This window comes from Chaetura pelagica, unplaced genomic scaffold (assembly GCF_000747805.2).
Source record: "Chaetura pelagica isolate M959 unplaced genomic scaffold, ChaPel_1.0 scaffold271, whole genome shotgun sequence".
NCBI lineage: Eukaryota > Metazoa > Chordata > Aves > Apodiformes > Apodidae > Chaetura > Chaetura pelagica.
Genome location: NW_009952106.1, coordinates 1,465,822 through 1,478,900, shown reverse-complemented (window position 1 = coordinate 1,478,900; position 13,079 = coordinate 1,465,822). Strand labels below are relative to the sequence as shown.

At 41.8% G+C, this 13,079-nt stretch overlaps 1 protein-coding gene across 1 annotated transcript; it reads left to right on the top strand.

The window, feature by feature from the left end:
- Nucleotides 1-289: 289 nt before the first annotated feature.
- Nucleotides 290-9,810, top strand: RNF8 (ring finger protein 8, E3 ubiquitin protein ligase). Its single transcript, XM_010006043.1, has 7 exons — nucleotides 290-412; nucleotides 1,930-2,673; nucleotides 3,809-3,871; nucleotides 4,680-4,769; nucleotides 6,345-6,452; nucleotides 7,486-7,690; nucleotides 9,537-9,810. Exons 1-7 carry the CDS (start codon nucleotides 344-346, stop codon nucleotides 9,680-9,682), a joined length of 1,425 nt encoding a protein of 474 aa, XP_010004345.1. The 5' UTR covers nucleotides 290-343; the 3' UTR covers nucleotides 9,683-9,810.
- Nucleotides 9,811-13,079: the final 3,269 nt, after the last annotated feature.

The following is a 13,079-nucleotide window of genomic DNA, read 5'->3' as shown; positions in this document are numbered from 1 at the left end:
GCTGACAAAGATTTCCATGAAACCAAGACTGTAACCTGCCACAGAGTATTCAAATTTTCCTCACTGTCACAGAAGACAGTACTTTGAACTTCGTAGTCTTCTGTTTTCTGTATTCTTTTGAATTTAAATGCAAAATAATAATAATAATAATCATCATGTTATACTGAACTCTTTGGGAATAGTTGCCGGTCTAGGTTGGTTGTCTTCTGTTCTTAAATTGAAACCATATGAACTGAATTTACCATGTTGCTGATTTCAGTTACTGAACTACTTTATTTTTTAGGTAACTATAGGCCGAGGATTAGATCTCACATACCAGCTGCTGTCCAAAACCTGTCCTTTGATGATCTCTCGTAAGCACTGTGTTTTCCAGCAAAATGCAGAAGGGCAGTGGACTGTCAAGGATAACAAGGTACAGAGATTAATTAAAACCTTGTACTCTGTGGTTTGCTAAAGAGAATGCCCTGTATGGACTGTGATATAGTATGGTACAAGTGGGATAGAAGGTTCATGGGCATGTCTCTTTCCTGCTGTGCACTTCCAGTAGGAAGCTTCAGTGTGCTGCAGTTATGTTGCTGACTCTACTGCTTTATGTAGATTTGTCTCTTTGTTTAGCATTTTTAAGACAATTGTAGTCTTGCCAAGGGCAATTTGAGGTCTGTGAACCTGTTTTGTGTCACTGTCTTAACAAAAAATTCTACGTCAGTATTCAAAAGATAAAGTTCCTGAGCTGCCAATAAAAGGATAAACTAATAGTCCTTATTGTAGTGACACAACTGCTTTAATTGTAAGCAGCTACAATTAGGATCTATTGTTAGAAGAAACATGCTTTGTGTTATGATCAAAGGAGTTTCTTCTGAAAGTCCTCCTAGCCTGATTAGAATTAAGTGTTGGCATCAGAGTCCTCAGCTATGCTTCACTTTGACTCCAGTAATCTGTTTTTTATGTCATGATCCCTCCAGATTTTCATTCAAGCTGAAAACTAAAATTGGTAACTTGCCTTAAAACAGCACTGGTAGAAAAATATGTTCAATATGTTGTGCAGATTTGAAGGATGTTTGGGTGAACAGATTAGTTAGAAGAAATGGAACGGCTACTGTTCAAATTGCACTGCTGTTTAACAAAACTCTGTTTCAGTACTTGTATAAACTTGAAAAAAAAAAGTTTTTGCAAGACTGGAAGCATCTATGGTAGATGAGCTATGAACTCTTCCTCTGTGTTACTGCTGCTACCATTTCATCAAGTTGTTTTATTGAATCTCTTTGAAATGTGTCAGTTGTTAATGATTCTGCAGTTCATCTTGAGCACAGATCAGTTTTGCTGGTTTTCAAAATTGTTTCTTGAGATAGTGTCTAAGTAAAAAACCCCTTTTTTTGCTTTAAACGTTATCTCTGTAAGAACTTTTTCCTTCGTGTTTATTTTCTCCCTGTATTTATAGAGATCTGTCTCTTTTTTCTTTAAGTGGTATGAGGTATGCTCCTTTTTCTTCTCTAATTTCTTCTTGAATGTCAGGTGACATGAATTGTCAATAATAATTACTCTGATATTCTGTATTTTTGGCAATGATCTATTGTGGAGTCTTTTCTTTCTCTTGGTTAGTTCTTGTTTCCTCTAAAGCTTTTGGGCAGTTTTTTTCCCCTTAGTATTATTTTTTTGCCATCTGCACAAACACATATATTAATGTTGTTCTTAGTGCCTGCACACAAAATCTATAATGCAGGAATAATACATTAGAAATAATATAATGCAAGAACTGTAATAAATGGGACACTAAGCAAATAAATAGGATATTGCAAGGTTTATTTCAAGAGGTGACTTGTTCTGATTGCAACACCGAAGAGGCTGGATATGTTTACAGTTGCCAGAAATAACTTGCAGAGCACTCTGTAACTGCATATTAAATTTTGCTGATTCTCTGTTCGTTTGCAGAGTCTAAATGGAGTCTGGCTTAACAAACAGCGTCTGGATCCCTCCAAAGCCTATCCTATTGCTGAAGGAGACCGTATCCAACTGGGAGTGCCTTTGGAAAACAGAGAGGCTGCTGAATATGAGTATGAAGTAATCAAAGAGGAATGGGAGAAAATCAGACCCTTTTTAGCCCAAAGAAGTGACCTGGGAAAAGCTAGGAGTTCAAGAACGAAACGTAAGTTTAATTCAGAGGAATTGGAGACATCTGGATCAGAAGGCCCTTCAGACTCCAGATCCAAAAGAGACAGAGTATCTTGTGACAATTACCCTTTGGGTAAATCATCAGGTAGGGCTGAAGAGGCCAAACAGTTAACAGAGAACGTGGATATCAAGCTGCCTCCTCCTGGACCCAGTGAGGAGGAGGTCAGTGATCCAGTGCTTAATAGCCCTGTGTGCTCTGAGAAAGCAGTGTCTGTCGTCCGTAAGGACCAGAAAGGCTCTGGTCTTGCACAGTCATGGAATGGGTTGGAAATGCTGAAGAAGACATTGGCAGATATAATGAAGTTAAAGGTCAAAGTGCAGGAGAAGCAGACAGCAGTGCTGAATGTGAAGCAGAAGCGCAGGAAGTGTGCGCAGAAGGACATCCTGGCGATGGAGCAGGAGCTGCAGGAGTTGCAGAGCCAGCTTTGCACAGAACAAGAGCATCAGCAGCAGCAGGTGGAAGAGCTGGAGAGGACGTTCTCTAAAGAGCAGCAGAAGCTGGAGGTACAATGGTGGTAATCTTTTTAGCCTGTGTCTTTTCATGCCCAGGTGTATGGAATGCCTAATATAAGGCATTTATCCAAAGTAAGACTTTGGAACCATCCAGTAACACAAATAATATTTGTGTGAATTACTCCTGTTAAAATTGTGAAGTATTTAACTTCCAGGTATGTGTGCCAAAATAAAGTGCAGAGACAGAAGGGATTGGGCTGCATGAGGAATTAGGAAAAAGGCACAAAATAAATGCTACATTTTTATTATTTCTTTTTACAAACTGGTTCATGACAGCAAGATAGTAAAGCATTTCAGTTAGTAAAAAAGCATGGTTTTAAATTAAAAAACCCAGAATATCTGCCTGATCTCCTGTGGTTACAGTGAGGACAAATTGAAAACTATTCGTCTTAAGTGTAAATTTCTCTCAGTATGTGGCTGAATTAATACCCAGTTTGAATGGCAAATCTGTTCTCTTTCCAAGCAAGTGAATTATTGTATGCCTTAGTCCCTTGAGGGATTGAGATTTTTTCATACTTTCTAAAAAACCCTCCTTGCAATATGTGTCTTCAAGCAGTACATGTATGTTGGTAGATAGCTTTTTTTAGATAACAAATGGATATCTTTCTCTTTGGGTTTGCTCAAAATCCCATTTAAAGGAAGTAAGACTTCATCTTGGAGTGAGTTTCATAATTTATCAGTTACTTCTTTGAAGTCTGCTGCTAAAGGCAAGATACCTTTATCAGAAGTACAGGAAGTCTGGAGCTGTGTGCTTAGGTACAAGAGGAAGTTCAGCTGGAGCTGTAGGTACGTCTGACCTCTTTGAATGTACTCAAAGACAGAGTTGCAGCTTTTTCTCATCTTTAAGCTGTTACTGACCTCTGCTTATATGCTGTTGCCTTTATTGCTAGAATGAAGGGGAGGTGTTCAAACATGTAACTGTGAATTATATATTGATTTTAACTCTTCATTGTAAATTATAGCTCTACTTTCTGTAATACATATGTAACACTAGAATGGGACATCTCAGAATTTGCTGAAAACCAGTGTTATTTCTTTAAGCAAATCCTTTAAAGAGATTGTGCAAAGAAGTAATTTTATGTCCCTTGTGTTCTTCAAGTCTATTTTTTTCCCCCCTCCCCTCCAGGGAGTAAAGGGCCAACATGGGGAAGAGAATCTGAAGGAGCAGCTAGCCCAGGTCCTGCAGGAGGCAAGTATTTCTGAGTCTTAAGTTTGGTCTAACAGTTGTAACTCAGATCTTCAAAATTCTTTTACTGCTGTGGCATCTTGGCAGAAGATGAGGACTTTGCCTTGGGTACAAATTGGATGATTTTCCTCTACAGATCAAATTTCTGTCAGAAAGTGGCATACCTTGCTTCATGGGAGTGACTGTTTGCCAGCAAATACTGTGCAAATGTGCACTCAGATTGAAAGCATTAAGTAGCTGCAATTATGTATATTTTTAGTTTGATTTTTGTGCTTAGGCTGGTAGTCTTTTTTTCGTGAGGTCCATGTGCTGGTTATCTGTTTTGGGGAAGTCTTTTTTCAGTTTAAATCAGGTGAAAAAAAATTCACTCTTGGTTAGGAATGTCTTGGAAAGAGATTGCTACACACTTGGATGTACTGGGCTTTTTCCATAAAGACCTCTCCTTTGGAAGGCTAATCTAGCTTCAGGTAACCCTGGACACATTGATCCTATGAATCAACTTCGCCTTGATACTCAAATGTCTCAGGTGTACTGAAAATATTGACAGTAAAACCTAACTGGAATGAAAGCTTAATCCATGGAAGGGAATGAGAACTGCCATTGGCACTGGAAAGGTCATAGATAACTGGCTCCACATTCCAATTTTAAGATCAGGCTAAACTGCCTTAATATCCCAACTTGTAGAGACGTGTTGCTCTTTTAGAAGATTAGGAGAAACTAGTATGCTGAAACTCATTATTATGGCCATGTATATTGAATAGGATAGCTTTTACTGGCACTCTTTATAATTTCTGGGATGGTATTGTTACAGCATCGTGCTTTGATGGAAGAACTGAGCCGTAGTAAGAAAGATTTTGAGGAGATAATTCGAGCCAAGAATAAAGAGCTGGAAGAAACCAAGGTGAGGAATAACTGGATTCTCAGTTTTATTCATAAGTGAAACATGATATGCTGCAGCAGAGGTAATGAATTGTTGAATGTTTGTCTTGACTGTGCTTTGCCTCCCATAGTGGAAAAACTCCTGTGTTTTGAGGTGGCATCTGACTCCAGTTTCCAGGATTGGGGGGGGATACAACTTCCCCTTTTCCTAAGTTAGTGTTGAATGGTCATTACTGGATGTTCTCAGTCATGAATCCCAGGGTACCTGAACTGTGTGTTGTGCAGGAAGATATGGTGTATTTGAAATGTCAGGTACTTTGTTTTCAGTTAGAGCGTGCAGTGTTCCAGCAGTCCTACAAGAAAGTGTAGGACTGAAACAGCATGGAATTGGAATAATGAATGAGGTAAGCCACACTGCTTCCTGCCTTTGACACAAGATAGTAAGTAGAAAATAATTTAAGAGATCCTTTCCTCTGTCTTGCTCCTGGAAGCTATCACATTATCCACCTCTGGCTGTTTGCTTTATGGTAGGTCTTTTTATTTTATTTTTTTATTGTTTTTGCAACTCTTGCTATTTCAAGTATAGCTTCATTTGGAAGAATTAACAGAATTACAGAGTTGTCAGAGTTGGAAGGGACCTTTAGAGATTGTCTAGTCCCACTCCCTCACTAAAGCAGAATTGCCTAGAGCTCTTCTCTCAGGACTGCACCCAGGAGGGTTTTGAATATCTCTGGAGAAGGGGTCTCCACAACCTCCCTGGGCAGCTTGTTCCAGCGCTTTGTCACCCCCATAGTAAAGAAGTTTCTTCTCGTATTTAAATGGCACTTCCTATGTTCCAGCTTGTGCCTGTTGCCCCTTGTCCTGTCACTGGGCACTACTGAAAAGAGTCTGGCTCCATCCTCCCTGCACCCACCCTTTAGATACTCATAGGCCTTAATAAGGTCTCCCCTCAGCCTTCTCTTCTCCAGGCTAAAGAGTCCCAGCTCTCTCAGCCTTTCTTCATAAGCGAGATGCTCCAATCCCCCAATCCTTGTTGCCCTCTGCTGGGCTTTCTCCAGTAGCTCCCTGTCTCTCTTGACCTGGGGAGCCCAGAACTGGACACAGTATTCTAATTGTGGCCTCACCAGGACAGAGTAGAGGGGGAGAATGACCTCTCTTGACCTGCCGGCCACACTTTTCCCTATGCACCCCAGGATTCCACTGGCCTTCTTGGTGGCAAGGGCACATTGCTGGCTCATGGAGAATTTACTGTCTACCAGGACTGGCAGATTCTTCTCCTCAGAACTGCTTTCCAGCAGATCCACCCCTAACCTTTCTCGGTTATTTTAAGACAATACAGCAGGTACCAAGGTAATGGCTGCTGTTCTTACTTGTAAGTTCTCTCCAATGAGTGACAATATTCTAAGTACTGCTGTGACTACAAGGAGTAGAGAGGTTACAGGTCTGCATGTACAATAGGCACATTGTACATGGAGACTTGCAATGGTATGATTTTCTACTTGTACTGTCTTCCCCTGCACAAGCACTTCCTGACAATATTATAATGAGTAAAACCTTGTTCTCGGTTGATATGTGGCCATTTGTACTTTTCCACTAGGAGGAGAAGGAAAAAGTGAGAGCCCAGAAAGAAGAGGTGTTGAATCAGATGAATGACGTGTTGGAGAATGAGTTGCAGTGCACAATCTGTTCTGAGCACTTTATTGAGGTATGTTTAAACTGGTATGGGTTTGCCAGTAAAGAGACTTGAGCAATTCCCTAGTTCTATTAAAGCAAAACTCAAGCTTATTTCTTTGCTACTGTAGTTTAACAGCCCCAGCAGACCCACAGGGAGTTGTGGGCGTGGGTTGGTCCAGAAGTTCATTCTGTGTGCCCTGACTATTCTCCTGGGCAGCAAATGCAGCTTTAATGTCTCTACCTGCATGGAGAGGAGTGGTTAATCCTAAAATGTGTATAGGCTTGCAGCAGTTTTGGGTGTTTTTGAACCGGTGTTCTGAGCTGCTGCTGACAGCCTGCTTGAGGAAGAATCACATTATAATGGACCTTGCAAAGGCTGACTAGGATTGGAAAGCTTCAGGTTCAGATATAGGAAAAGGTTAGTAAAGGACGGGAGGTGCAGTGTTCAGTTGAGTCCTGAACCACTCATATTGTTCAGGTCAGCCCCTGCTGTTTTTGATTCTAGAAGTAATAGGCTATGCCTGAAATGTAGACTTATTTCTGTTCTCGTTTTGCTAGAACTTCAGTTTCATTCCATTCCTTTCTACTACAGGAAGCCTTGTGTTATAATGACTATATTATATATAGTCATTATATATATATGTTATATATATAATAATATATAATATTATTCTTAATATATGTTATATATTAAGACCGAGATTAATTTTTCATTTCTGGTTTCTCAGTAATTTATGATGCTATTCTGCAGTATCTGAGTTTTCCCATAGTTTACCCTTTTCAGTTTTCAGAAACTTACAATAGAATTAATGATTTTTGTCTGAGTTTCACTGTACGATCTACAGTGAATCCCTTAACCAGCTTGTAAAACTTGTCTGCACTCTGGCATGGGAGAGATTTTGTTTGCAACCCAGACAAAGGCTAAAGAAAAGGGGCTTTGTGCTTCTCCTCCTCTTTCTCTTATGGTCTTCATCTGATGCTTTTCTGACCTGAGCATTTTTTTTTCTCAACAAGAAGCACACATGAGCATGCTCTGACAAGTATCCTTCCCTCAAATTCCACAGGCAGTCACTCTGAACTGTGCACACAGCTTCTGCTCCTACTGTATCAACGAGTGGACAAAACGTAAAGTGGAGTGCCCTATCTGCAGGCAGGAGATCAAATCAAAGACACGCTCTCTGGTCCTAGATAACTGCATTGACAGGATGGTAGAAAAACTGGACATGGAAACGAAAAGGCATCGCCTGACCCTTATCAGAGAGCGGAAAGGTGAGAGGTGGGTGGATGTGGCATGTTAAGCACAATCTCTCATTCCTTCTATTTTGTACAATTTCTGTGGCACCTATATACCAAGGAGATGCTCAGGGAATGCAGGAGAAACACTGGAAAACCAATTTTAAGGTATGTTGTGTAATTAGCTTTACTGCACAGTAAAAGAAAATTAATAAAAGAGTTTGGAGAAAGCCTTCTGTAGGAAATGCACAGTCGAGTGGGACAACTGAACTGTACTAAAGCTTTGGCTGTTTCAAAGAGATCACTAAAAAGCAAACCTACATAGAATGAGCCTTGAAAAATTTACCAGAGACCTTTTGATTAAACTATTGACTACATCATAATGAAAACTCAGCAGAGCAGTGCCTGATGAAAAGCTCTGAATTCTCTTCTATGTGCTAGATTTGTGTAGGACATCTCTGAAGAGAACATTGGTGTGTCATGTAAAACTATGGCTGAACTGGCAGTTGCTCTGCCATCGCAGTTTTTGTGGAATTAAAGCCACTATGGCTTAAATGCATAACTTCTTGTCTAGAGGTATCTAAAAGATTGTGCATGACAGCAGCAGCTTTAAGTGAAACACCAGTGTGGAGTATTTCTATAATGCTTCCCTCTTCCAAACTTGTTTCTAGAGCACTTGACCTTCGTATCTAGGTGCTGAAATTTAGAAGCCTTTTTCTGCTCCCCCTTAAATTTCTATTGCTGTGTTCCATTAAGTAGTTGTCTTGTTTCCCCCTTGTAGAGGTGAGTGCATGATCCTTCATTTTGCAATGTGTCAAGCCTCTTACCTAAAGAAAAGTGCTTTTGAAACATTTCAGATTCTCCATGGTGACACAGGATGACATGGCTAAGTGGTATGAATTCAGACCTGAATTTGCCCCTTATTTAACCAGCTCAGTCTGATTCCCTCAGGAAGTGCTACACTGCTCAGAGGCTGCCCAGTTTGTTTTTTTGCATCACTTTCACCTCTGCAGAAGTGATGTTGCTCTGGTGTAATGCAGTGTGCACCAAAGAGCTATTGAAGAGTCTCATCAGAGAATTGATGGGGAGTAGATGAAGTGGTGTTTTGTTGGAGCCCACTTCATCTCCATGTGGGAAGACAGCGGTCTTCCTGGTTTGAGCAAAAAGGAAATGAGATCATAGCCTAACTTCTTCACATGTGATAGATGCTCTGAGTAAATAAAATGATGATTAGTAGGAAATCATTTAGCTTCACCATGACACACTTGAGGAATTGTTTCTTTTTTTGTGCAGTCTTTTTATTCCTGGATGGAAACATGTTGATGAAGATAACAATATGTCTAGTTAAACACTAATTCCTAAGAAGGAATTTTCTGAAAGAGGAATAATGATGCAGGTGGCATTTGACAAGCTCAATCAGAGCTTCCCAAGAAGCTTTTCCAAGACTTGTAGTATAATGGGCACCAATAGGACCGTTTGTGCTCCTAAATGGCTGGAGGTTTTGGTGGGGCCATCAGTGAGTGCCCTGAACACCCTGTTTGATGGCTTTTCACCACATACTGTTCCTTCCCTCTGTCTTACCTGGCAAGTCACTGTGGTAGTTAGCCACTTCTAGTGCCAGTTGTGTGCCAGTGAAGGGTTGGAGAATGTCACCTTCTCATCTGTGCTATCTTGACAAGAAAAGGTATAATGGAGACTTAGAAAATGAAAAAAGCCTGTTGATTCTTGCTGAAAACTGAAAAGACCTGCGCCCTGCAGAGTGAAAAACCTATTGTGAACTGACAGTCAGAGGCTACAAGTTTCAAAGAGAACTAGTAATTTAGCAGCATTTGTGGGTGCAGTGGTCACTGCTAACTTTGGTATCTATGTGTTTTGAATGCAGAGAAACGGAATGTGTTGGTGAACCCAGCCACGGACAGTGACAGCAGTGTCATTTCTTCTGCTTACTCCATCTTGTTGTTGAGCAGTTGTGACAGTGAAGACCCTGAAGAGGATTCTTACTACCGTGAAAGCTACTACATTATCTAAACACTGTTATTGTCAACTCGTTTGCCTGTGTGCTTCCCAGAACCACCCTAATGGTGTTTGGTTGACTGCTGCTGGATGAATGGACTGGACATCTGGAAGGAGAGGTGTACTGTGAAGATGCTGGAGCTAAGAAGCAACAGCATTTGGAAGAAGGACTTTATTTTTTAAGTGAATGTACAGAAACTTGATCTCTAAACCAAAACTGGGATTGTGAGACAAAAAATTGCCCTTACACTAAATGATTGACATTCAAGCTAGGCTTCCATGACCACTCATGACCTGCTCAGTGTCATGTAGTAGTATGGATCACTGCCCTTCCCTTAGAGAATGACATGTTTAAATGTGTGCATTAGCTTCTCTTATTTCAAGCAACAGAGGGAATGGCTCAAGCTATTTGAGAACTTGACTGTCCTCACCAGCAGGCAGGAGAGGTGTGTCAGGAGGAAGAGACTCCTTGTGTTTTCCTCTTGAATTTCAGGTGTCAGCTGGAGTCATCCCAGGCCCCTGGCAGTAAAGGTAACAAAGCATGGGTTATGGACCCTGTCAGCTTTAAGTGCTTAAAGGCAGTGAAGCTGAGCTTTTGGCCATCGATTTGCTCTGCTGATGTTTCTCATTTTCTGTTAGATAAGAATGGAGAAGATTAAATCCTTCCAGAATTCGTTAGCTAATGCTCTTTTTATGTAGTGTATTTAGTTTGTTCCTTCTTCGGGCTTTTGCATAAAGACTTTCAGAACTGGGAAGCAGCACATCCAGAAGTTACTAGCAATGACTTCAGAAACTCATAATAGTTCTTGTCAGCAGCAGAGAGGAACCTCTGCCTCTTCAGAAGTGCTGCTATCTGAATTAATGAAATATCCTGTTGGCAGGGTAGGAAAGCAGTATCTGTAGGCAACCAAAAGGTACAGAGGGAAGCATTTAGTGTTATTGTTTACAAAACATTCAGCCGTGGGCTGTACTACCTTCGCAGCAAATCACTCATCCCTAAGAGACTGAGCAAGTCTTGCCTCATCTTGTAATGAATTTGAGAATTTCCATTTTCAGTGGCATATGCTTTTGACTTAGCTGTTACATGGAAAGGACTTTCTTACACTGTGAGAAGAGGATGGGGGAAGCCTTTCTCATCTCTAATATTTCTTTAGCCATTTGTATGTACTTCCTTGTTTCTATGTTTATTTTGTGTAAGAAGCAAAATGTTAATGCAGAAATGGATTTGTCTTCCTTGGTGCAACCACTGAGAGGAATATCTTTCTCCTAGTTGTCTTAGATTTTTTTGAGAAAACACAAACTATCTCATTTTAATGACTTTGTTTGCTTCATGTTTTGATTGCTGTAAGCACTGTGACTGTTACAAAGTTCTTTGAAAGACCTATGTATTCAGGAATTGAGAGAAGACAGCTCAACTCTTCAGGCCTGTGGCTTTCCTAATAGTAATTTTGTAGTTACAGTCGTACCTCTTGCCTTGTTCCACTCAAGAAAGATGCCCTTAAAAAGGTGTGTGAACGATGCTGCTGTTCTAAGGAAACTGTGTGTGCTGACAGAGTGAATGTGTAGCACTTAAAAACGGGAGACAGGTCTAATTTGTGGGCTGCACAACTTATTTAAAGTCTTAGTGTAAGGTTGTGAAGGAGTCATTGCATCTTGAGTTTTCCTCTTTCCGTTTTCTGTATGTGCTCTTGAAAGTTTCTTCTGTGAATATGCCCTCTCTAGGGTGTCTGAGAGAATAAGGTTCCACAAAAGGCTTGTGAAATAGGCTGACATTAGAAGAGTTGTTCCTGATGCACAGGAGTAGGAGGAAAATACTTTGGTTACCTAGGAGTGCAAATTCCTCTACTGTGTACCTCTGTTATTGCTGTGCTTTTTTTGCCTGTTTCATTTGACTAAATACATCTATTTTGCTACGTTGGTGTTAATGCATATTGCAAAGAAGGGTAATGCTCCTCCTAGTACAGAGTTGTTCTTTGGGGTGATTTCTGAGTGTGTCCTCTTTTCATGGGAATATGAAGAACAAGAGCAGTGGTACCAAACGATTTCCATGGTTACTGGTAGGTGCTTGGTGTGTAAAGGTCCAATCAGAGAGGTGAAGGGATAGCACTCTTAACTTACAGCAGTATTTCTCTAACAAAAAACAGACCTCTCCTCCCAGGTCGCCATGGGCCTCAGTAAAACTGCTGTCAGGTACAGAGCTGGTAATGACACACAGAAGTGTCAGGAGAACTAGTGAGCTGCTGGAAGAGATGCCCTTATTTCTAATACTATGCCTTTCTTTGGTCTGAAGTCTGGATCCTTCCTTCTACTACATCTGAAATGTCCCCTGGGAATGTTATGCCCTGAACTCATGTTCACTGTCTTGGCACAGCATCCAGTGCTTCCAGTCAGGCACCCAGGATTTACCCAGTGATACCTCTGTGCTGCTCACACCAGTACACAGCAGGCTTGATACAGGCTTGCTGCTCTGTTAGGGAGTGTGATAAACACTTCCAGAGCAGTATGTTGTTTATCAGCATCAGTAGGGATAGCTGTGGAGGACCACTAATGGATTGCAGAAGGGGACCATGGAAGTGGTGAGTAACTCCTGCAGATCTGCGGGTTCCAAGAGATCAGCTGACAATCACTTTTCTCTTGCACATGTAATCTACCACGTTAGTGCTTGGTGAGCCTGTCAATCCAGTTTTGCAGAATATGTAACAGGCAATTTATTAATCCAGCTGTGATTGTTTGTTTTTCCCAGAGATACACTTCAAATAGTCCATGTTCTGTTCTGTTCACTCGTGCTGGTCCCTTTTGCTGCAACATAACCTGTTTAGACACATACCTTTACACCTGGAACACCACATCCAGTTCTGGAGCCCCCAGGACAAGAAGGACACGGACCTGTTGGAACAAGTCCAGAGGAGGGGCAGGAAGGTGATCAGAGGGCTGGAGGACCTGTGGAGAGAGGCTCAGGGAGTTGGGGTCGTTCAGCCTGGAGAAGAGAAGGCTCCGGGAGACGTGAAGTACACGAAGGGGCTACAGGGGAGCCGGGGTGGGGTTTTAACAAGGGCTTGCAGCAGTAGGATGTGGGGGAGTGGCTTTAACTTGGAGGAGGGGAGATGTTGGTTAGACATGGGGAAGAAGTGATCTAGTGTGAGGGTGGTGAGGCGCTGGCACAGGTTGCACAGGATGCTTCCTCCTTGGGAGTGTTCAATGCCAGCCTGGATGGAGCTTTGAGCAGCCCGGTCTAGCGCGGGTGGGGGTTGGAACTGGGTGACCTTTCAGGCCTCTGTGCTGTGGGCTCTGCGACAAGCTCAGAGAGCGCAGCCCGGTCCCCCGGCGCCCGAGCTGCGGACGCAGCACAGGACGGCTCGGCCAGCGCTGGCAGCTCTGGGCTCTGACCGCGCCCCGCGCGCGGGGACCGCCC

Bases quoted from the DNA above. Each gene is read 5' to 3' on its own strand.
- RNF8 (XM_010006043.1), top strand. From the start codon at position 344: ATGATCTCTCGTAAGCACTGTGTTTTCCAGCAAAATGCAGAAGGGCAG. The intron at 3,872-4,679 runs GCAAGTATTTCT...GTATTGTTACAG, and splicing joins TAGCCCAGGTCCTGCAGGAG to CATCGTGCTTTGATGGAAGA. The intron at 4,770-6,344 runs GTGAGGAATAAC...CTTTTCCACTAG, and splicing joins AAGAGCTGGAAGAAACCAAG to GAGGAGAAGGAAAAAGTGAG.